This window comes from Poecilia reticulata, linkage group LG22 (genome assembly GCF_000633615.1).
Source record: "Poecilia reticulata strain Guanapo linkage group LG22, Guppy_female_1.0+MT, whole genome shotgun sequence".
Classification (NCBI taxonomy): Eukaryota; Metazoa; Chordata; class Actinopteri; order Cyprinodontiformes; family Poeciliidae; genus Poecilia; species Poecilia reticulata.
In genome coordinates, this window is record NC_024352.1 from 17,491,464 (window position 1) to 17,515,447 (window position 23,984).

The 23,984-nt window shown below is 38.9% G+C and overlaps 1 protein-coding gene across 1 annotated transcript in view; it reads right to left on the reverse strand.

Moving 5' to 3' along the window:
- Positions 1 to 225: 225 nt before the first annotated feature.
- The window catches only part of aqr (aquarius intron-binding spliceosomal factor), a 46,972-nt gene continuing 23,213 nt past the window's right edge, over positions 226 to 23,984 (reverse strand). The window contains exons 26-36 of the mRNA XM_008399793.1: positions 22,354 to 22,489; positions 20,446 to 20,655; positions 17,861 to 17,998; positions 17,699 to 17,770; positions 17,267 to 17,454; positions 17,007 to 17,178; positions 14,198 to 14,368; positions 7,185 to 7,270; positions 2,651 to 2,825; positions 871 to 975; positions 226 to 649 (exon numbers count right to left, since the gene is read on the reverse strand). Coding sequence (XP_008398015.1) covers positions 386 to 649; positions 871 to 975; positions 2,651 to 2,825; positions 7,185 to 7,270; positions 14,198 to 14,368; positions 17,007 to 17,178; positions 17,267 to 17,454; positions 17,699 to 17,770; positions 17,861 to 17,998; positions 20,446 to 20,655; positions 22,354 to 22,489 — 1,717 coding nt within the window. The 3' untranslated portion in view covers positions 226 to 385. The remainder of the gene's footprint in view (positions 650 to 870; positions 976 to 2,650; positions 2,826 to 7,184; positions 7,271 to 14,197; positions 14,369 to 17,006; positions 17,179 to 17,266; positions 17,455 to 17,698; positions 17,771 to 17,860; positions 17,999 to 20,445; positions 20,656 to 22,353; positions 22,490 to 23,984) is intronic.

Below are 23,984 nucleotides of genomic sequence, written 5' to 3' on the forward strand. Positions count from 1 at the left end.
AGCGCTGCTGGTTTGGGTTGAGCCAGTCACAGCAGAGTTAAGGTTACCATGAATGGATGAGCGTATCATGACACAGAGGTTATTTGATAGAGTGAGAGCGCGACGATGATTATGTTTGGAGGCAAAGTGCATTATCAGCTTTGGTAGCTGCACATGAAGAAACAAGCCAGTATAAATAAAACGATTTTAGTTTTTTTTTTTCTTCTTTTTTTTAATAAAGTACTAATGGTTACAAAAATCATCTGCTTTAAAAAAAAAAAAAAGAAAGCAAGAAAACATCACAAGGATCTTTGAGAAGTAGAAAACAGATTCAGTATCAATGTCGTCACACGTTTTCAATGAGAAATCTAATTTGTCCGTGTGTAGCAGTCCACTAACGGATCCGCTACTGCTCTTCGTCGTCGTCCTCTTCCTCCTCACTGTCGCTGTCTCTGCCCGGATGCTCTGGCATCTTCGTGTGGTCGACTGTTTCCTGGTCCCCCTCTTCCTCCGCGGCCTTCTCTGTGTTTGGCTCGGGGTTTGCAGCTCCTGGTGTTTCCTGCTCCATGGGAGTTTCTGGCTGTGGTTCTGCGGAGCTACCCTGCTCTGTCTCGACTGCAGCGTCTTCCTGAGATTGTTGTGGAGGCATAGCCAGTTTCTGCTGTCGCTGCTGAGAAAGCCAAAAACACACAAGGATTTCTAACAAATGAAATATTTTCACGCAGTAATTTTGGTAAAATGAAAAGAGTTGTTCTTGACACTTGTAAATAAAAATGCTATTTATTTCTTGGTTGGAAGTGAACATTACTTTTTAGAATAGTAGTGTCAGAAGTGGTTATAATTATTATGATTTTTTTACATTCTAAGAAAATGACACTGAAAGGTGTTTACCTGTCTGTACTTCTGGGAGGTCTGGATCATGTGCATGTACATGTTGTACACAAAGTTTGTCATCTCTGGCATGTCCTTGATGATCCGGTCAGGCTGCTCATCCCTCTAAAGGAGAGGAGGAGGAGGGGGAGGAGAAAAAGGCAATTTGATGATTCAGAATAGTAATGAAATCAAAAACTCCTTGTATCTTGTTAGGGATCATTCATTAAGTTACCAATGGAGGTTTTATAGATTTACAGCAAAATCAGTGAGGAAATTACATTTTATCCCCCAAACACAAATTTTCCTTGCAGCTACCACTTCTCACTGGCTAATGAAACCAAGTGCAGAATGCAGAGTCAGTAATTCCACAACATTAGCAAGCAGACCACTTCTTGCAGCCTAAACTGCGGAGAGAGATGAGCAGAATATTTTATCTGCTGATAGACTTTTGCTTTGCTAACAGAGAAGATCCTCACAGGAATCCTGCTGGCATCACGTCAAAGTCTGAGTCACTTGATTACAACTAAATGTGGAAGATTTCTCTGTAGCAAAAAGTTAATAAAACATGTTGCTTTACTGTAATTCAACTCACTAAACATGCAGCGTCATGAAAGATCAACTGTTCCCTTATATGACTCTTCTGTTTTTGTCACATTTAACCTCTTCAGATCACAGAATAAATTGTAAGAACAGACGATGCTAATCGGAGTAAATGCAAAAAGCAATTTTCAAATGATTATTTCAACCAGAAAAAAAAAACCTTTGTTAACCAACCTGGCCCTTTGCGGAATGAGTTAATGATTTACCCAACAGTTTCCAGCCAGCAGTTGCTGCTCATTTTATCACAATATTTACCTGCAGTGACGTTGTCAACATCTTCACCACTCCGCTATTTCGTCTCAGTTTAAATATAATGGTCTTCATTGGTGTTCACTGCTGTCCCAAATAACCTAAGATGATTTTATAACCTTTTTCAGATCAACGTGTTGGTCACTCTAGTTCTCATCTGTTCTTAAATGTCTTCAATTCAGAACAGAAAAAGTTTTGAGATTTTTGGCCACCTTAATGCTGTACAACAGCTACTAATTGAATGATTTTTATTAGTTAGTTGTTGCCATATGACCATGATAGTCTGGATAGCTTTTTCAAATTAATTAATTTAAATGATCTTAAAATATAATTATGTATCTGTACAATGTAAACTGCATTGCTGCAACACTGTGTGCAAATACTCCTGTGGACCAAGTCAGGCCAAATTGCTTGTTATCCTTCTGGTCGGGCGGTGTCAGACAAAATCTGCGTGTGCGTGTCAGCAGCAAAGGTTTACCGACTGTAGATGGACAGGCTAAGCAGGGGCCGCATGTGTGTACCCAAAAGAGCTGTCCCTCGTGGGGATGAACGCTCGAGAGTCAGAGAAAGTGTCAGAGGCTGTGGGGTATTTTAGACTGCCCTGTTGCCACAGTGCACCAGCCACTGAGATGACCAGACAACAGCCGTGTCACGCTGGTCTGGCCCAAGGTTTTATTGTTAGATCTTTGGGAGTTAAAAATAGCCAGGCCTGTGCTTCCCATACTCACAAAGGGCCCCTGCACACTGATGTTAACGGATCAATCTCTCTGGGAAAAGCAGCAGAAGGTATAATAATAATGGTCGAGTGGAACCGGATGGAGAAATAATTTAAGGAAGAGGAGACTAGCATGGATCTCGGTGCATTTGCCTGACTCGCGATAAGGAAGGTAAACGGATTACAAGAGAATAATTGATCCAGAGCGCAGAGCATGCATGTGGATGTACATACATGCTGTTCCTGGCTGTAGTACTCGTGCGGCCTGATGTGGAGCTGCAGTGGTCTGGCAGTCAGTTGCTTGAAGGCGGGAGTCAGCTCGAAGCAGTTCTCGAACAGTGACACCCGAGCAAAGATGTACAGACCCAATCTGGCTCTTGACATGGCGACCACAAGACGCCTCACATCCCTGTGGAGGGAGGAGAAAAAAAACAACTAAAAAACAGCCCAGAATTGGTTTGACATGAAGGGGGGGGGGTATATTCAAAGAGACATGAGTGGGAGGGGAAGAGAATGTACAGAGGAATAGCTAAAACTTAAATCAGGGTTAAAGGATACAGTAAAGACGGAGGGAAAAAAAGGCAATGTAGCGTGGGAGGAGGGGAGGTTTAAGGAAGGATAAGAGGGACTAGGTGAGTGGGACAAATATAGAAGACGAAAAATAAAGGGAGGCAAGAGGGAACATAAGCAGAGGAAGTGGGAGAGTAGAGGAAGGGGCAGATTTAGGTTACTTTTTCTTGCCATTTAAGAGAATTAAGAGATTAAAAAGGACAGAGGAGTAATTTCTCTATGAAGAGAAAAAAAAATCCCACTTGGCTTGTTCTAACACATTTGTTAATGTACTGTGGTGTCAAGGAACTCAACAGAAAATCTAAATACAGCCCCCCTTCAAGAGTATTAGCATTTCTGTTTCCAATGTTAATTCTACTAAAATCCCTTTTACGTAGATGCTGACAGACACAAGTTTTCTATTACAGATACTAGTTTTTTAAAATTCAGGGTGGCTTCTTGCCAGTATTTAAGACCACCGTCGTCCCAACATTGTAGTTTGTGACAACGTTTGAGGGATATGAATACTGTGGCAAAGAACTGTTCTAGTATTTCTCCTTGACAACGCAGGTTTGGAAAGAAAAACAGGCAGAGTTGCATGTGAACACATCATGAACCCAAAGGCAAGATGCACTAAAACTACACTGAATGTGCACCGCATCCACCTACTCTACTGTATGCTACAGTTACAATAAATTTAATGCAAACCATACAAATCCAAGCAGAAACGGTAAACAATGGCTGCACTTTGTCACTGAAGAATAAGGATATAACTCATATTTATGATGGAGCATTTATAAAATAAAATCATGGACTTTTTTGAGAATATGGAAATGTATTCTAAAGTGTAAAATAAGTCCAGCTGAACAACTTGGCAAATTAAGAGAAGTAATCCTTTAAATATGCATGATGAGTTTCATGAATATGCAAAAAAGGGAAAAAATGCTTTAGGGAGCTGCTGTGTGGCGTATAGTACTTTAACAGCTCATACCAGCGTAATATCAAGATTATTGCAGAAAGTAATGCATAGTTCAAAAAAGAGGTTCACTGCTACAAACTGGAGAACTAAAGGATAATTTTTTTATATGCAAAAAAAAAAAAGAGTCTGAACCATACGGTGGAGGACTCGAGCCAATCATCGTAGCCTGTGGACATGGCAGTGCTGAGAGATGCCCACCTGGGCTGTGTTGTGACACGATGGGGCAAAGTGGACGAATAGCTGCCCTTTTGTGTGTCCACGTGTTTGCGTGCGTCTGTGTGCTTCCCTGTCAAAGTGTGTGATCCTGCATGCGAGTGTGCCAGTGTGTATCAGTGGGACGGATTCTCCTGTCAAAGCCAGGGTCAGTTCATCATATGGTCGGCTGTATGCCTTTTGGTTGTCATGGCAGCAGATTGCCAGGAGGAGAGAAGCAGGATCAGAGGAGAGGAAGAGGAGCGTGGCTCGTGAGGGTGAAGTCAGTGGCAGACCACAGTCATCCCGGTATATCTCAGTGATCCTTTAAGAGGTAACGGCACCTCTAACATATGAACGAACCGCAAGGAAAGTAGTGTGAAAAGTATTTGCTGTTTCTATATTACTGCGACTAAAGGACAACTGTTTGAGAGGCACATTTAAATGGGATACGAAATCCTATGAAAAAATATTTTAAGATTTAAAAAAAAATGTAAGTATGAGACTGTGTTTGCTAGTAATCATAACCAACGTATGCTTAGCGATCACAACGAAATGTTGGACATTAAATAGATGAAGGATGAAGGGCTGATAAAAGGACTAGTGATAAAAACTGGTGAATAAGGCAGAACTTCTGCATAATTTTTTATTTAAAAAATATGTGATTATGCTTCTTGCCCTTTAAAATAATTTCCTAAAGTTAAATCAATAAAAAAAGTCACTTAAATTAAAAAGATATAATTAAGAAATATTTTTAAAAAATTACATAATTTTCAACAATTTCTTTCTTAATGAAACTGGAAAGGTGAACCTCTCATCACGTCGCCTCTGGCTGTTCATAAATCACCAATCAAGATGGTCATGTTCCACACACATTAAAGCGTTCGTAAATAAAGCTGGCTTAGCAGAACCACAGGAAGGGTGGAAAAAAAACACACCTGCTCTTCAGGATAAAACAAGGTTAGTACAACATGTCAATCTTATACCAACCCATGTTTGGAGTATAAATACCACATTTTTAGGGCATTAACTAGAACATTTGAAACAAAAGCTTGCAATCAACTGTCATGTTGCTTTTAGCTCACTGAATGCAATTAAAATAGGTAGATATATACCTTAAAAACAGTGAGGGGTGGAGCTTCCTAGCCATCACTGTTCCTGGCAAACACAAATATTTCCGTGCAGCCAAATTTGTATTTCTCGCAAAAGAAAACGTCCAGATGCCTTTAGAAGAAGTAGAACCGTGTCACTCAACTATATGAGCAACTGCAGAACATAAGAAGCGGCTTACTTCCATGTCTACGAATGAAATGACACAATATTTCAGAATCATCACTCTGAAGCATGTGAAATGGCAGAAGAGCTTATTGTGTTTGTGGACAGACAGACATTGTTGAAAGACATCTTTGATGCACAAGTTATATGCAACGCTGCACCCAGTGGTGTTCAGGAGAAGAGATTGCTGAATTTGACTGTGGTGAATAATGACGAGGATCAAACTGCATTTGACTGGGTGTGTATTGGATTGATATGAGTGTTAATTAAATAGTCTGTGACAAACATCAAGAAGGATTATTTGGGTTTGGATGAAAAGAACAAGAAATAATAACGTTCGAGTTATCATTTGCATAAGATGAGTCAGCTAACTGTTAGTCCCAATTTCCTAATAGATCTTATTGCTGTGGGATTGGCTGAGTCTGATAGTTTTCTTTATTTCACTGTTGTCCCGTCACATGTGTATTAATGATAACTGAGGTAAAATTACAGTATTGCCTTGTTTACTTAAATCTCAAAAAGTAGCAATCTCAGGATAAGAAAGAGTTTTTTAATAATTTCATGCAGGCTCCAAGTTGATGAAATGTGATGAAATCTGGCAGGCTTGGAAAGCAACACTTTCTGCAATATTCCCAAATGAAATAAGAATACATGCTTCAATATTTACAGGAGAAGCCACACTCCTGTTGAGCATTATCACCAATAGTATGGAGCTGACTGAAAACTGGGTTTTGAGGACTTTGATGTTCAGTGCTGCCAGAAATCATCCACAGAACTGCTGCAATGCCATCCACTGACCAATCAGAAGCACTCTGAATGTGGGCATGGTAGGGTGTGAAATGTGTGCGACAAGATCAGATAGATGAGAGAAAGAGAGAAGCATGCGCTGCCAAAAAAGATAAAGTATATTTATTGTCAGGGACATCAAGTCAATTCCCTATCTGTGAGATAAAAAATGGCCTTTTAAGTGTCTCGTTTCTGCCACCTAACTCGTCCAAGATGAGGGCTGATGTGCACAGAGAGGGGGAGAGAGAGAGAGAGAGAGAGAGAGAGAGAGAGAGAGAGAGAGAGAGAGAGAGAGAGAGAATTCAGCTCTAAAAGGAATGGCTTGTTATTTGCTCTGGAGTACCAATTTGTTGGCTGTCCAATACAGCGATAAAGCTGTGAGCTGTGCAATTCCAACAGTAGCTAATGTATACCAGAGCAAATAGCCAGCATAGCTAACTGAAGTGCAGTGGATGAGTTCAGCCTCAGCTCCCTGATAATAAACCATGTGGCATATAAAGTGTAAGGAGCTCATTGAGATTTCATGGCAGCAGAAAGGCCACTAGACCACACATCAGTGGAATAAGGAATGAAGGGAGAGCGAGTCAGGAGCAAACGAGGGTCTAGGCCTAAGAAGAGGGGCACGTAATGGGACAGACATGGTTTTAGAGACAATTTTAATCTTCTTTTGGCTAAATTTCTTGTGCAAGTAATTTTTTGCAGCTGTCTTTATGGTGGCCAGGATTTAAAGGTGGATGGCTTGAAGGATAAAACTTCACAAAAAAGGATATGGAAAAGGAAGTATGAAAATCAAAATATTTTTTATACTATTAAAAATTGTATCTATTAAATAAAAGTATAAATAAACATTCCCATAAAGGCATAGCATTACATAAATAGAAGTTGCATTTACACAGGTAATATTGTAGCACGGCTACTGAGATTTTTTGGGGGCGTTTTTTGTTATCAGGTACATTTATTCTGCTTCACATGCGCTGCAATAATCACCTTAGGTGTCCCACAGCTTTGGTACGGACCAGCGAGAGGATGATGTAGTCATTCTGCTGACCCTGGAATCTGTCCACTGTTGTAATCTGCACACACACACACAAGCACATTTTTATTAGTCAATAAACCCAAAACACATCTGCATAAATTTGAAAGATTTGCTAAGCAAGCTTCAGCAGCTAAGATGCTTTGCAAAGTGAACGAATGCGTTCGAGCCAGGTGGAAAGTTTTTTTTCCTGAAATGTAAAAAAAAAAAAAAAAAAAAAAAAAAAACTACTTGTAACTGTCACTGCTTTTATAATACATCTCCTGTTTCTTCTTCACATTTTCAGTAATTGTTCTTCCAGTGCTGCTGGTCAACATCGGCTCTGGGGTCTCCATACTGGCGGTCTACTCAGAGAACAACTACAAACGTTTATTCGGGGTCAGTTGTGTATTTTTTTTTTTTTTTAAAAAAAAAAAAAAAAAAAAAAAAAAAAAAAAAAATGAGTGAGCCGACTTTCCCTCTCCGCTTCTTCTTTTCTTGTTTCTTTCTTTATTTTTGAGAGGAGAGTGATAAGAAGCCGGCGTCTTCTTGTTGGGCTGTTATCGCTGAGGGCCACATGGGCAGCCAAAAGAGTTAATGCGGCTTAAAGGGCATTTGCTATCACTAGCCTCTTAGCGGGGCCTCCTGAGAGCCAGATCCAAGTTAGTAGGGGGCCATGTGGTTAGCCTCAATCAAAGGTTATTTTCAGAGGAGAGAAAAAGCCTGAAGTACTTCTATGTGAGACTTTTCCCTTTACTTCAAGCTGCTGGCAACTGTACTGACTTCAACATGTGAGGAACATGAATGTCCATGTGCTTTTACGCATTACAAAGTAAAGATATGGCTCTTTGTAAAATCTGAAGTACAGGTTTCCTTGGAACTAATAACATTTAATACACATGATATACACAGTTGCATTATCTAATGAAAGTTAAAAAAAAAGAAATCAGGTTTGTGGTCAACTTAATTTGTTAACCACCAAAGATGTGTAATTTTAGATAAATGTTCATTTCTGGTGCTCTGATTGGTTCACAAATGAAAGCCAGATTTCTTTGGATAAACACCCCTGAAAAAAACACCAGACTTCTGATTTACAGAAATGAGCCATGAATAAGCATGCACTTCAATGCTCTTTTTTACAAGTTCATAAAAAAAAAAATCTGACAAAAGTCATGGACCTTTGTCAGATTGTTACTATATGGATAATTGATAGTAGTACTTCTATCAAGAAACTTGTAGCACATGTATTTTTTTTTACATTTAATGGTTGGTTTAAAACAAAAATTCTGTAAATTGATGTAGCACAGTCCGTCCTTAGAAGGAAAACCGAAAACAAAACCTAGTCAAACCTGAGCTGAAGAGAGATTAAAAAAAAAAAAAAAAAACTGAACCTACATGGGACATATTTCTAAAACAACATTTTCCAAATGCCTCTTCTTGTATTGGCACCATCCCCGAGTGAAACAGGCGTGAGAATACACAAATAAATCCAGATACAGAGATACACAATACAAGACAACATTTATTCACACTGTCTGACTTAGCCTAAAATAAGAAAAACCTTTTCTGCTACAGGTGAGAAAACAATTATCCACTGTTACAAATTTCAGCTGAAAAGCCACTCAAAGAGGAAGAGGGCCTTAAACAAAACAAACACAAGAGAAACCCAGATTAAGCAGAAGATGATGTGTGGATTCTTTAAATGGCAGTTTTAAAGTATAAAACATGTGGATAAAAGTAAAGATTGTGATTCTGGGTTTTCTCAAGATCACGAAGGGACCCATTGAACTAAAGGGATGTTTTGAAAGAAATGTGCTTAATGACATTTTTTAAATCCATAGTTGTTCACAGTAAATGTTCTAGATATAAAACCAAGAGATTTTTACACTTCTCAAAGAAAGAAAAAAAGTGCATAGGTACAAGTTGCTCTTGGGAATCATTACTGTGTGCAATACGTGGCTTTACAGTAGCAATGTTCAGAAGAATTTAAAGCCCACCACAAAGAGGTTACTGTGTCCTCTATAGATGCTCACATTAGAACAGATCAATAGGCCTCCATCAAGAAGCTGCACAGTGCTGGACTGGATACCTCACTCATGTTATATAAATCATGCAGTGGATGGAACTTCCTCCGATCGCATAATCCAAAGTAACTTGGAACTCCCACAGAACACCCCATCTTCGGTAAAAAGTAATGTGTTGAGTGTGTCTGTGATAAAAGGTATTTATTTACGTCTTCCTGATGTCTATGCAGTACAGGTGCAAACCCACTGGCAAAAAATGTTGTGCTTTTAAGCACATGAGGAATTGTGGACTGTATATACGCCATGCATAAACGTATGCCTCTCACACCACGAGATGTGAGAGGCTTTTGACAGGTAGTTATTCTTGGCCCGGAGACACGGACGCCTATCGACATTCTCCCCAAGGTGCAGCTTTTTGCATGGTGTTTAGTTATTTATGAGAAATCTTCCTGTGAGAGAATCACAGAGGTCATGTCAGTGTGACACACACACACGCACGCACACGCGCACACACACACACAGACACGCACGTCTGTAGACATGCAGGTGCACACAGAAGATACTGTGTGAGACACACACACACACGCACACCCCCACACGCACACACACAACTATTTACAGGGGATCATTTTCTACCATCCTGTCTTTCTCCTCATTGTCAGAACAAGAATGACACACTGTCTTTCAGCCAACAGACAACCATGGAGTGTTGCACTCTTGTTGGTTATTTAATCCATTCTGCTACGTAGAATTTGTTGTAATCACTGCTGGGAATGTGCAGATTGAGTTAGATTTTTAAACTATTTACGAAGCACGAGGAGCAACAAAATTAATAGTATGCTTTTTTGGGGGGGGGGGCTCCTGATGACCAGCATGACTTAAAGTTTAAAAAAAAATCAACAAAAACAGAATGCAGGAAGATTTTCCTCTTATGACTTTAAGGAACCATTTAGACATCCTGATTCATGTTTTATGCTTTCTTTATGTTATTACATTTACTCTTTCTCGCTCCAGTAATATAGTTTGTGGTAATGTGAAAGAGCCAGAGATGTGCAGAGAATGAGAACATAGACCTTAAGTAAGAACGCTCCTTCATTTCTCTCCTACCCATGTAATATGTAAGAAAATAAACAGAGGACTCACTATTCACCATTCAAGCTTTGACCCAACAATACAGATGTTGGCCATTTCCAATTTCACTTTAAGAAATTTAAGAGAATTAAAATATTGTTCTTAAGTAAAACAACAGTGCTTGTTTAGCTTGAAACATTATTTTATTTTTATGTAAGGAGCAGAAACAGTGCTTCACTGTAACAAAATGTTCAAGTTAAACTCAATGGCTTTAGGATGCAATATTAGCAACTACTGCATTTAGCATTATTAAAAGGTGAGTCTTATTGACATTCAAATGGAAATGTAGGCTAATGCGTCTCCTTTTGAGACTCCAACTGGTGCTAACCAGGATTTCCCGTCCTACTGAGTCTAATTAAAGCCATCAAAGTAAAGTAAGCAGGCTGCTGACATTTGCTTGGTTTTAGCAATTGTGACACATTGTCAGACACACTGTGGACCTGGTGCTCAGTGCCTGACCTTTCAGCCGCTCAGCATTTTTCCCATAAGAGTCCTTCTTTCCTTTTCATCAAGCGTCCTGTCTGACCATCCTTCATTTCAGCACATCTAGCAGCCTGTCACTCTTGTCACCGTATCACAGGGTATGCACACTGACTAAGGATGCGAGCACTTTGACTGATGCTTTGTCTTAACTTTGCAAGACATCTTGCATGGCTAAGCACAATGTTGGGCTCACTGTCAAAACAAGGATTAGTTTACTTTAAGTTCAGGAGAAAGGATGGAGGTATGGTTGCACAGCAGAAGCTTTAGATAAGAATAAAAAATGGAAGTAAACGCTTTTGCCCTGCAGGTGTCCAACACACCATTAATCTGGCACTCAAACTGATACCATAAGTGACTCAATGGGATCCACTTCCACTGACCCATTTTCATGTTTTAAGAAATAGCTAAGAGGCTGCTTGAAGCTTAGCTAGAGATCCAGATAAGCCCAAATATATTCATACCCTTGGGCAGATTCATATTTAGGAAATCTGTTAATTTTACTCACATGTTTATTCTAACTGAAAGTTAAAATGACCTAGCCCAGGGGTCAGCAACTTCAGTGTCCAAAGGGAAATTTTTGCCCTATAGTGGGACAGTTGGTAGAACTGTTGCCTTGCAGCGAAAAGGATTGAATCCCAACTGGGACCTTTCTGCATGGAGTTTGGATGTTTTTCCTGTGCATATGTGGGTCGGTCTTCTCAGGCAGGACTGGCAACCTGTTCAGAGTGTATCCTGTCTTTTGCCCATTGGCTGCAGGCCCAGGTGACCATGAAGGGACCAGTAGGTACACACATGTACGGCTAGATGGATGGATAAAAATATCCAACACTGGAAATTTGTGGTTACGTTTAAAGAACCACCACTTTACCTCCACTTTTAGGCTTTAAAAAAAGAGAAAAACAGAAAAGCCAAAGGATGATGAATACATTTCCTTATATGGGATGTTGATATTTTAACGAAAATTACGTATAAAAAAAAAAAGAAGAAAAAAGTACAGTTTCTAATAAGGGAAAAAAAGATGCAAGACGTTATTCCTGCTATTTGTAGTGCCATTCTATTGTAGAAGTTCAACCTGGATCGGGAAAAACAGGGTGGGTCTCTGACCCAGGCAGAGACCCAACTATTATCCAATAGAAAAAAAGAAAAAGAAAAATTTCCACTGAGCAGCACTGCATGGGTCGATGCGGTTCAGTTTGCTGTTTTGGTCCAGTGTATTTAGGAGAGGGTTTCCCCCTCCAGTAGGACTCTCACTGGGCAGCAGGAGCTAAAACCAAACGGATAATGTTGAGTTATACTAGCGCGATGATTCACGTAACACACTAGAACGTCTCATGTTTATCGCAATCAGTGACGTTTTCCGACCCCCAATCAATGCATTGCTTTGTGTGATGTCACTAACTCCACCCTAACTACTGTACCATTGTCCTATACTGAAAAGGACAACTGAAGGTCACCAAACTGACATGTAGGGATATAGAAGCTATGTAGAGATTAGGGTGATGGCAACAAGGCCTTCCAACCTTAAACACAAATGGATAAAAATACTACCAGAAAAATGCACAAAGCTCGTCAGTCAATTCATTATATTTTCACAACCTTTCAACACCTTGAAAACTGACATTGCATCTCTGCTTCAGTTAAACAGCCCACAATCCTGCACTACATTATCAACAAGGTCACATTCAACAAATACCACATGGTCAACTCAGCACCTCCCAAAACATATACACCAACAGCAACAAGATGGAAATAAACTGGGTTGTTAATACCAGCCCAGTCTTACCTATGGGACCGATATCGATATGTTTAAAAGGTGACCAGCATCCATCAATACCGATGTTACTGTCAATATATCTCTATTCCCCATCGTAATTTTCAGACCTTTCTCCAAATGAGCAATCAATGAGTGTGTGAAAATATTCACCGTCCGTAGAGTAACAGAAATCAAAGAGGAAAACTTAATCTTAGAATTGAGCTTAATCATATAAAGCAATGCAATTAGAATAGCGGGGGAAAAAAAATCTGCCAGCAATTTGCTGAATAATCATGTTAAAAAAAGAAAATTTAAAAAGAAGGAGACAACAGCAGAGTAACGAATTAACACAGGTTAGACGAATACGTCCCAAGAGTATTTTTTAGAGATAAAAAAAGGGAACAATTCACATTCCTGCACCCGTAATCAGTCAGGTGGTTAAAAGAAGGACTTAATTTGGTCTCATGACCTGCAGCTGTTCCCAGAGTCTCATGATCTATCCCAACTGGACAAAAAAACTTTTATCGACATTTTCTCTCTTGATGACTCACAGTGCAGCACATCAAGACTGAAAGGAGGTGAAAATGTACAGCTGACAAACATTCTTAAATGTGCACACAGAGCAGTGTGCACATTTCATCTTCTATAGCTGAAAATAAACACCAAGAGCTTTAGGATAATTGGGGATGGACCTCATCTGATATATGACGTTGTGAAGTAAGTGCCAGTGACCATATCTTGTATGTTAAGTGGTTCTACGTTTACATGAGGTGTAAAAATGTCTTGAGGATTCCTTCAACACAAGCCATAAAACATGTCACCTTTAAGTGATATTACACAAGGAGTGGGATGTGTTGCAGAGTTGAAACACATCCCAACACAACGAGTAGTGGTTGTTGAACATCTGGCAATTAGAAGTGAAAGGCATCCAAAAATACACTTCCTGAAGATAAAAGCTGTTGTGACAATTGGTACATTTAGAGACTTGCAAGTCTCAGAATACCATCCCAAAGAATAGAGTAAGAATAGAAGCATTATGTTATATGGGTGCTCTAGAGGGACTAGAGACCTTCACAAAATAAGGAAAGCAACATCTGAAGACATCAACCAGGAAGTTAGGAAATTAACACAAACTGGTCTTTCAATAGGAAGCATAAAAATGGCTTACGGCCAACAAAATATATGTATTGGAGTAGAAATCAAACAGCTCTGAAAATGTGTGGTCAAAGCTGAAAAGATGTGTCAGAAAGGTCACCTACAAACCTGACGTAGTTACACCAGCTTTGTTTGCCCTGCTTAAAAAATTACAGTTCAGTGCATGTCAATATAACTTGATTCAACTGTATTGTTGAAACCAGGTTCAGCAGTAGTAATGTAACAATACACCCAGCATGCAAGACAAGACAATATTTATTTCCCCCATTTTTGTGCTTCTACAAATAATCAATGTATCAAACTTTGCTTTTTTATCTGTAATCACTGTAAAAAGAAAAATCAGTGTAGGACAAGTTCCCAAGAATCACAAGAATTCTTTGCTTCACACTTGTCAAGATATAGTTTTTTTTATTCATATGATGAGTCATCCACTGGGACCTACCTTGTGAGGCTGCCCAAAGTAAGGGTTTCCAGCACATCGTTGGTTAATGACATCTCTGATCAGGTGCTTTTGTCCATTGTAGGTAGTGAGGATGCTGATTCGCTCCGATGGGAAGCCCAACAGCCTCATGTACATAAAGAGAGCAACAGAGTACTCCGCCTCAGCCAGGTTCTTCACAGAAAAGAAAAAAAGGTAACAGGAAGAAGATCAAAATCCGTTTATTCATATTCATTTGATTGAGTGCTGAGTAAAGCAGCACTCAGACAAAGAGTGAAGAGGTAAATGAATTGTTCCATGTCTTCTAAATCACTCTGGAGTCTGTTAACGCTTCAGTAAATTCGAATTTACGATAATTTATCTTACTCCAGAGAATAAACTCAACTACACACATATGATTTACTTTCTGCGGAGAGTTTTGCAGATATATAATTTCTTTTTTTTTTTGTCAACATACTGCTATGATTTCTCATCTGCGGTCCGGTCAGATAAAGCCGAGTCAGAACACAACTAATTTCATCTGGAAAATCAGAGGTTTAAAGCAGGTGAAAATGAAAATAAAGACTTTAATAACAGCTAAAGTAAACGTATTCAAATTAAAATGGTTCTTGAAAGGACAGAGTCCATAAAATGAATTGTTGTTGGTCATTTACCAACTTTCCAAATGACACATTTCTCATCCCTGTGTTCTGGCTCCAAGATCGTTCTTTGCCTTTCAAATGTGACCAGAAAAAGAAAACAAGCCAACTGTATGCATTATTCATTCAGTTTCAATTAAACGTGGACTGCAGCCTCACATCTTTGCTAGTAATTTATGCAGCTTCATTAACAGCTTCTGATCCAGCTTCAGTGGAATCAACACATCAAAAACAATGGGAGCCTTTGTTCATTTTCTCCCATTACCTGCCACCAAATGAAGCATATACATGTATTTATAAAAACAAAAATCATGTTGGATCTTGCACATTTTGAATTTTGCAATTATATACGCTATCAATTTGGCGTCCTTTAGAATTGAGAACGATTGTAGCAGGTGGGATGTTTGATTCAAGCCAAATCTCTCAGAAAATCTTAAATATTCACCTTCCCTTGAAAAAGAATTATTTTAATTTCCCTCGAGCAATCTACAAAAAGTCAGGTACACCTGTTCTGGTTCTTGCAGTATCACAAAAGAGCTGCAATACCCGAATCACAAGGTCGGGATTACAACTCAGAACAAATAATTCTGCCAGAAAACTTCTCAATTAGGACATATTTTGCAGACTTTATGGCTGAAAATTGAGATAGTTAAATGAAAAACCTTACCAAGTATTAAAATGGTTGTGCTCCAAGTGTGGAGCACTTAGAAACCAAAACAAGCAGTCTGAATGTAACTTTATACAGTTGAAACCGGCCCCCGGAGAGAACATAAAGACAGGAGATTATGAAAGTATGTCACAGTGGTGGAAGAGCCATGGATGCTTTAAACAAGTGTTTTCATTTAGCCTACTGTGTTTTAAACATACCAGCTGGACCAGATATGGGCTGTGAAACTGAATTATGAGAGAAATGTGGATTGGAGAGAAATTTTCACACAAATAAGAATCTTGCTGAAGTATCAATAGACTGAAAACTAATATGGAAAGTGCTTTAGCAAATGAGGTGAAGAAGTAATGTGCTACATGTTCTTTATAGATGATCTGCTCAGAGTCGGCGCACAGCAGTGGTTGTAGCGGTGTTTGCTCAGCTGTGGGAGGTATTCAACAGGGACTGGAAACAACAGCTTCTCTTGTGTCAGCCATATTCCCCACCGTTTCCTAGCAAAGTTAATGTGTGTGCGTGTGTGTGCGCTTCAGAGCGATCCTAGTAATTCCCTCGAGGAACCTGGAAATGGCAACAGCAAATGGAGTTGAGTTGCATGTGACCTGGTGCCTTGAGAAGTGCACATGCTCTGGATTTAAGGACAAAAGGAAGCTGTACTCTTCATGGAGCAATATGATTAAACTAATTGGACAGACAAGTAAAATATTAAAGAAAACGCTATTTTATTTTAAGAACAGTTTTTTCCCTGAAATAAGAACCTGCAGCTGTTCCATATGTCTTTGTTTTCATCAAAAGTAGTTTTGTGTCTCGTCGTTTAAATCGTTGCTGTTGCCGTCTGCAAGTTCGTAAATCTTCTCTTATTGCAATAATATGTTTGGGAATAATATTTAGGAATGACATTTGACATGCTGAAGTGGTTGGTGCAAAAGAAAGAAGAGCTTATGAACAAAGCCCACTGCCCACGCTCTGCCTCTGAGTCTTAGCAATGTCATGATGAAATGCAATCTGGCTCCGGTGTAAAGGACAGACCCACTGCTCTGTTCTGGACAGCTGTGGCCTGCACACTTGGCACAGTGATCGATATAGCATATAAACTGATAGAAGAACCACTGGAACATAAAAATTAATGAACTCTTGTCCAACCACTAATTTAGAGGACACATTTAAAGGGGAGTGATGGAGGTGATTTCATGCTACATCAGTTTTAAGTCTGCAGGTGTGTTTGTCTTTGTAAAAAGACAGTAAATTCTGTTCTGGAGGAGCACAAGACATTTTGATTTGGCATTATGTTTCCAATGCTCCGCAGATGTTAGGGATAAAGATGTTGTGCTTGTACTAAAACTTTACTAGCTGAAGAAACAAATCAATGTGGACTTGTACCGGACTTGTACGGATAAAAGTACTCAAACATTTTGTTTACCTCATTTCAAACCCCAATAATTAAGAGATTTGTTTTGATACAGCTTGCAGTGTGCACATTGATGAGGTTTTGAGGGTGTTGCATACTGACCTGGTAAAAGTAAGGGTTGGGCTCAGATTCTCCCACCCCATTAAAGTCCTCCACATTAATCAGCTGGAAGTCAAAGGTCAAGCCAGGGTTGGGTACCTGGAACTCAGGAAGCTGCTGAACGTGAGGCAGGTTTCCAAGGTGTTTATAGCGCCAGTTGTAAAGGTTACAAAGGCTGAGGACAGAAAACAGATGAATAGAATTCAAATTCCAAAATAGACCAAGCCAAATTACCTCCTGCTCTTTCTTTGACTGTGACCTACCTTGCGCGCGCACGGCCCTGTGCATCCAAATCTACGGTAGGAACCCCCAACCGTACAAATCTGGTGAACAGAGACTGCTCCATGTTGGAGTACTTCTGGAAGGCCATGTTCTTGATTACGGGGGGCAGCTGGTGGTGGTCTCCGATCATGATCCAACGCTTCAGCCTGCTGTATCCATCCTCTGGGTTCTACAGACAACAAGAGATAACAGGTCGGAGGCATTTGCACAAGTTCAAAAATACACTTTTTACACATGGACTTTAAGAAGAATAGGTAATGTACACAGAAAAGTAAGTGTTAACACTCCATGTATCAACATCTGACTTGAAAAAGTCTAATCAGTACGAACATATACCATTTAACAGAATTTCAGTCATCTCATTTTGTCAAACTCTTTTCAGTCTTTTTCCAGATAATAGAAAGGAAAGTTACCTGCAACAGCAGAGGGATGAATGTCTCAATCTCAAGAATCTGTGCAGACTCCTCCATCAGGATGTTGTCGTACTAATAAATAGCACAAAAACCTGGTTTTACAACCCGAATTGTAGGTAACTATATACATACCTCCTGGTTGCGTCAAATTAGAAACGGTACCTTAAATCCTAGCTCCACCAGGTCATGACGTTTGAGTGCAGCGTGTGTGCAGGTCATGGCGATGATTTTAGCTTCCTTCACCAGGAGATACTTGGAGCGGTCCAGCCCACTTCTTAGCAGCTCAAAGGCCCTGAACTCCTGCCAGATGAGAACGAAAGTAGGACTTTAAGAACTGTTCATTGTGGTATTTTAAATAAGTGGGTGTAATAAATGTTAATTTCTGTTATATGTGTAACATTGACTTTTGTGATTGTTGCCCAATCAATTAAAAGTACTTTGTGTAACACGCAAGCATCTGAAAAGCGCTCCATAAATCTAATCTGATTGGCTTAATTAAAAAAATAAATAAATAAAAAAATCAACACAAACATAAAAATGGCAAGAAATTTAAAGACTAAAAAAAAAGAAACAATGACAAACGAGGCTGGAAGAGGACTGTGTTTTATTTCGAAGTTATATATATTAAAAAAAATCCAAAGCTCACTGTTAAGAGAACTGCAGTAAAAAGTGATTATAGGGGTGCTGCATACATTTTTATCTAATGCATTTTTTTTTAGAAGTGAGGTCATATTGTGGTGCATTGATAAAAAAAATAATAAAAAAATCCAACAAGCTCCTCTGTGTGATTAATCGCTCAATATAAGCGCCCTACAGAGCCCTTTTACAGGCGGATTCTATTGTATTGTGAATGCAAAAGAAAAGTTGTTTGCCCTAAAATCCACAGCAGTTTATTTTAACGTGTCAATATTTTGATATTACAAGAACGCTGCGGGGTTAAAGGAATGCTGGAAGAATTTGCTGTGTTTTCATGCAGCCCCAGGAGCTGTGGAGACAGGGGAGGAGGGAAGGGAGGGCGAGCGACATTCGGACAGCGCCGTGGCATAAATATTTGATGTGTTACTATTTTAGCATTAATATTAAACCAATCAAAACATGTAATATTGATGAGGTCTACTTTTAACCATCATGCCTCCAGACTGAGGAGTAAAATCAAGATAATAAGTATTTGCAGAAATTGATGAGTGGGCAAAAAGAATGAAATAAAACAGAAAGCTGGAAGGACCATAAAGGAGGTCACACCTACACATAAACTCCTAAGGAACAATAAATCACGATACATTACAGAGTAGTCTCATGACAGCTTATTTAAAACTGCTTTTCCATTCAGAAGTGAAGACAGATCAGCAACCGCAGCAGGATGTTACTTCTGCTACCTTGCGCCACGTACGGCAGCCTCTCTTAATGGGCGAGCAGATTTCACTGCAGCATGGGTGAGGCCGAGGGAGGAGGGAGAAGTGCTGCGATGCAGTGAAACAGAGGCCAGCCAGATAAATCAAGGTCACCGCACGACACATGTCGGGATATTACCTCCGGCAAATAACTTTCTTTATTGCTTTTTGGAAACCATCTAGGTGTTCCAATAAATCAGAAATGTTTTCAGTTATTTCTACAGAAGTAGATGATAAGCTGAGAGAGAACGATAACACTTATTCCAGTACGTGTTGCAATGTGTGAATAAGTATGAAAACAAGTGCAAAGCAACTGATGGAACTATTATTATTATTATTATTATTATTATTATTATTATTATTATTATTGTTGTTTTGATGGTTATTTTTTCAGATTCCCAAACATAGTTATCAAAGTGCAGAAATATTGCTGAGCAATCTGTTTACATAATCATGAATAAGTGAAGGAATGAGCAGAACTATAGCGCAAAAGCCCTGCAGAGACTTTGTCTTACTAGTCACCAGTAATCGACAGCATATACAGATAGGAAAAGCAGCAAGTTATGCATGGCACAATGTGCACCATTTGGACTCCCGGCTAATAGCTGAGGAAAAGAACCAAATGCATCTGGCAAAGCTTTTGCGTTTGAACACAAAGAACAAGAGAGAAAAATGTTGGTCACATATGTGCAGGAGCAAGTAGAAATATTCGTACACACTGAATTTCTATACATATTTCGTTACAAACACTGATTTGAATATATTTTAGTTTAATTTGATATGAAAGACAAAGTAGTGTATAATCGTGAAGCTTCAGGAAAAAAAAAAAAATCATAGATTGTTCTGTAAACCGTTTCCACATAAAATCTGATAAGTGCGGCATGCATTTGTATTCAGGCAGCCTCTGTGAATACACACTTCACAGCAGTCACGGCTAAAAGTCATTGATCAGATCTGGACTTTGACTGAGCCATTCGGACATATGAATATGCTTTGATCTAAACAACACAAATTTGCACTGTATTTTTCCAAGAGGAACCATAACACATATGCAAGCTGCTCTTTTACAATTTTTATTTGTAAAATACATTTGTAAACTATATATAATTATTATGCCACTTTGCAAATATGTGACGCTTCGTGTTGACCTCTCAAAATCCCAAAGATGTAATACTGAAGTTTGTGGTTGTATTGCGATAAAATGTTAAAAAGTGTGAATACTTTTTCAAGGCACTGTAGATACAAGCTGTGATGTGTGCTCCAGAAATAGAATTACTGTTCTCAGATAACATCTATATCTGACAAGAGTTTTGCTCAGCAGTGATGAAACCAGCAAACTCTTTTAAAACGCCTCACCTCCAGCTGGGTAAATATTTTCTTGATGTGGCGATAGCAGCCCTCCGCAATGTCCATGTCCTCCTCGTACGATCGGCCCTTGAATACAGGCTGTGGGGCGTTGGAAAAGTACTTGTGGAAGGGAAAGTGTGCAGCAACAGCCTCCACCTCCACCTTCTTGCCCTGTTTAGGTTTGACTTTGCTCATGTACTGCTCCCAGCGTGATATCACCTGTAGAGAGGAGAGAAATTGGAAACATTTTTTTGAAAAACCTCCAGGTTTGATCACTTTTTGATGCTCACCAGCACACAAATATGCAGACACTCGCAGGGTTTTTGTTTGTGCAAATTAGTTCCTACGATTTTGCTTTCCTTAGTCGTCGTGGTGTTGCATAAAAGCACAAAAGTGAACAAATGAGAACAGATAGTCTCCTTTTAACAAGGCTTTCCTGCTGAGAAACTAATAAAGCAGCTTCAACCTAACAGCAGGCTGTACTAAAAATAGTCCGATAAATTAAAAAAAACAAAATGGAGAGAGTTTTGCTTCAAAGAGGCACCTTGGTGATTTAACTGGATGCATCTGTCTGTATAAATAATTGTGATCACAATGGAAACATCTAAATACACACCATATTGTTAGGGGTTATAAACAAGTGCTTAGCTGATTGAGAATGGTTTACAATCTACTGAAATGCCACTTTTATTTTTACTTTAAGAGCAAAGAAAGTGTAAGCACAGTAAACCATTTTCTAGCTAGCACCAATTACTATAGAAGCAAAACAAGAGAGAAACACCAGGACTGTAACAAGTATATAAATACCTAAGTACAAGTGGAAATCATTGTGACTTGGTGAAAATAACACCAGAAAAATAAAACAAGAGCTGAGGGATCAAACACAAAATTTAATAGCAAGGCATACTCAGACTTGACTAAGATTGACCCTCTCATGACCTCCATGACTGTCTGAGCCCAGCTGGATTCTGGCAGATCTTGAGGCCTTAACAGGAGTGTGAAGGCAATCATAAAAGTTCTGTACTCTCAGTGCTCTGCAAATAGTTATTTCACGTTTGCTTTTCCAGTCATCCAACAACATAATGCCACAGCTCTGAGTATCACAGCGGGACTAAGATGTTTCCTCATGATCTCTGTGATTTCACACTCTCTCTGCAGAGAACATCCAAGTTCCAGCTTATTTATAAATGTCAGAGTACGGTGTTAGTCTGGTGTGCAGCGGCTTATATAATATAGGTAGAAATTAAATGATCAAAATAAAAAATACTTTCTCCCAAAGCGAGTGCTCAACATTACTGTGACATGAAAGGACAAGTAAGGCAAACTGAATGTTTTGGTTTTAGAATAAACCGAAATAAAGTTTACAAGTTCCCAATAAAAACTGCACTCAGAGTTCAAAATAAATCATGTCTATGCTAGAACTTATCTTGTACAAAATATGAGTGAAAATAAATGATTGTTTAAAATTCCAGTTATTTTGGAGTCTGAGTATGAGTAGCACAGCACAGGGAGTACAGCTCAATAACTCTACAATATTTACAACTCCATAGAGTTGAGAGAAATAAAGCTTCCATTATGTTAGAAGCTTTATTTCTTTGTCCTTTTTCACAGAAAAAGGACAAAGGTGCATTTGTCCTTTTTCATCAAAAATCTCTCTGGAGTCTTTGTTGCTCTGTAGTTCAATAACATAATGCATCACAAATTTCAATGATATTTAGCTGGTTGCTGGAGAACAGAAGAAAGAAACTGAAAACAAAAAAATCTATTCGGACCTCTGAAAGAGATAGCTAAACTTGTAGTCAAAAATAAATATTGTTTGGAAAACAAAACTATTCAGCTGCTTGGACAATTAGTGCCAAATGAGTTAATGTTTCTCCTTGAGATGCCACAAGCACTCAATCCTAAGGTTATTTTTACCTGATAGAGGTAGAAGTGCCCTGCAGTCTCACAGGTGTATGACACGTCTCCTGGGACGTCCAAGCTCTCCTGTAATCTTCCCACCTCTCTGAGGAGCTCCAGTCTTCTAGCAAGGACATAGTTCACTCTGCCATATCTGTAGAAAAATGCAACATGATTAATATTTGTTGATTTTCAGAATGATATTAGACTGTTTGATTTTAACAGAATAAAGCAAGGGCCTTGTTAATTTGAAATCAAAATTAACATGTAAAATTATTCCGAAATGTACAGAATAATCAGCCTTAAGCAAATATTTGGTTCTGTTTGTTATTACAGACTTCTTTATATGGATCTGTTAAAATGCTGGATAAGATATGTTAATTATATGTTAACGTGATTCAGATATTACAGGATTCATTTCTATTTTATTAATCCATGCATCTTTTTGTGCAGCTAGACAGTTCTGAAAAGCAATGAGCCATCTCAGACACACAGAGGAAAAAGGCAGGGTCGTTAGGGTGATATTAGAGGTGAGCGCTATTTTTAGACCATCTTCAAAGATCATCAGTCAGCAAATGACACAAAGAGGATTACACAGCCCTGCCTGTATAAAAAAAACTGACAAATCAGACCTATTTTATAGATCTTAAAAACCCCAAACATATTGCTTTTATCTACATTTAAATCTCAATAAAACCAAAAATATTTACCATGGATTGCAAGAGTTTGTAGTTTCCCCCTTGGCAGGCACTAAGTGTAGCTTTGCCATCCATTTTTTATTTTACCTTGTAGAAAGTGTTAATTAAAACCCTCTGGCTCTCTCTAGCTGGTGTCAGCAGAGTGGAAGAAGTGTGGAGTCTGCATGTCGGGAGGCAGCAAGGCACGGGGAACATGTCGGATGTGGTTCACTATGGCTCTTTCTTTAGCATTTATGGTTTTGCATAATTTAAAAAAATGCTAGTGACTGCTTTCGTGTCAAGATCCCAGTTCACATACAGCACTGAGTACAACAAGCAGAAATACCAGGCGCATGCATGGGAGACACAGAAATCTCCCCACCATTCTTCATAGGAACTCTAACGGAACATAATTACTTGGGTAATTTACAATAAAGCCTGTAAGGACGCTCTTTAAATAGTAACACTATAGGAACTAATATTCTGTGATATGGGACTATTTATATACAAAAGAAATTGCTAAAAGAAAAAAAAAAGAAACAGGTTCTTATTTGTTCACCAATGGTGTTAAATATAGCAGCAGTCATAATGAGCTCTAAATGCTTTGAGTATCTTGAGCCAAGTCTTCCACTAGTCAGTCATGAGACTTCATAATACATCATTCTCTATTTCACCGAGGATATGACTCACTGACCTTCAAGGCAATTCACACACACAAAATTAGTGTTTACAGAGCTGCAAGCAGTAGTGGGTTTTCTAAACTGGACTTCAAGTGTTAGTTATTGGCAATGCAAGAAGTCTGGACTAGTGTGTTGTGTTATTTGCACTGGAGACAATGGTTAGGTATTAACAATATAAAGTATATTTCAGCCTTAAGCATGAGGCACATCACTAGTATAGCTTTTGACCAAAAAAGAAAAAAAAAACTATAACGATAACATCTCTCTCTCTCTATATATATATATATATATA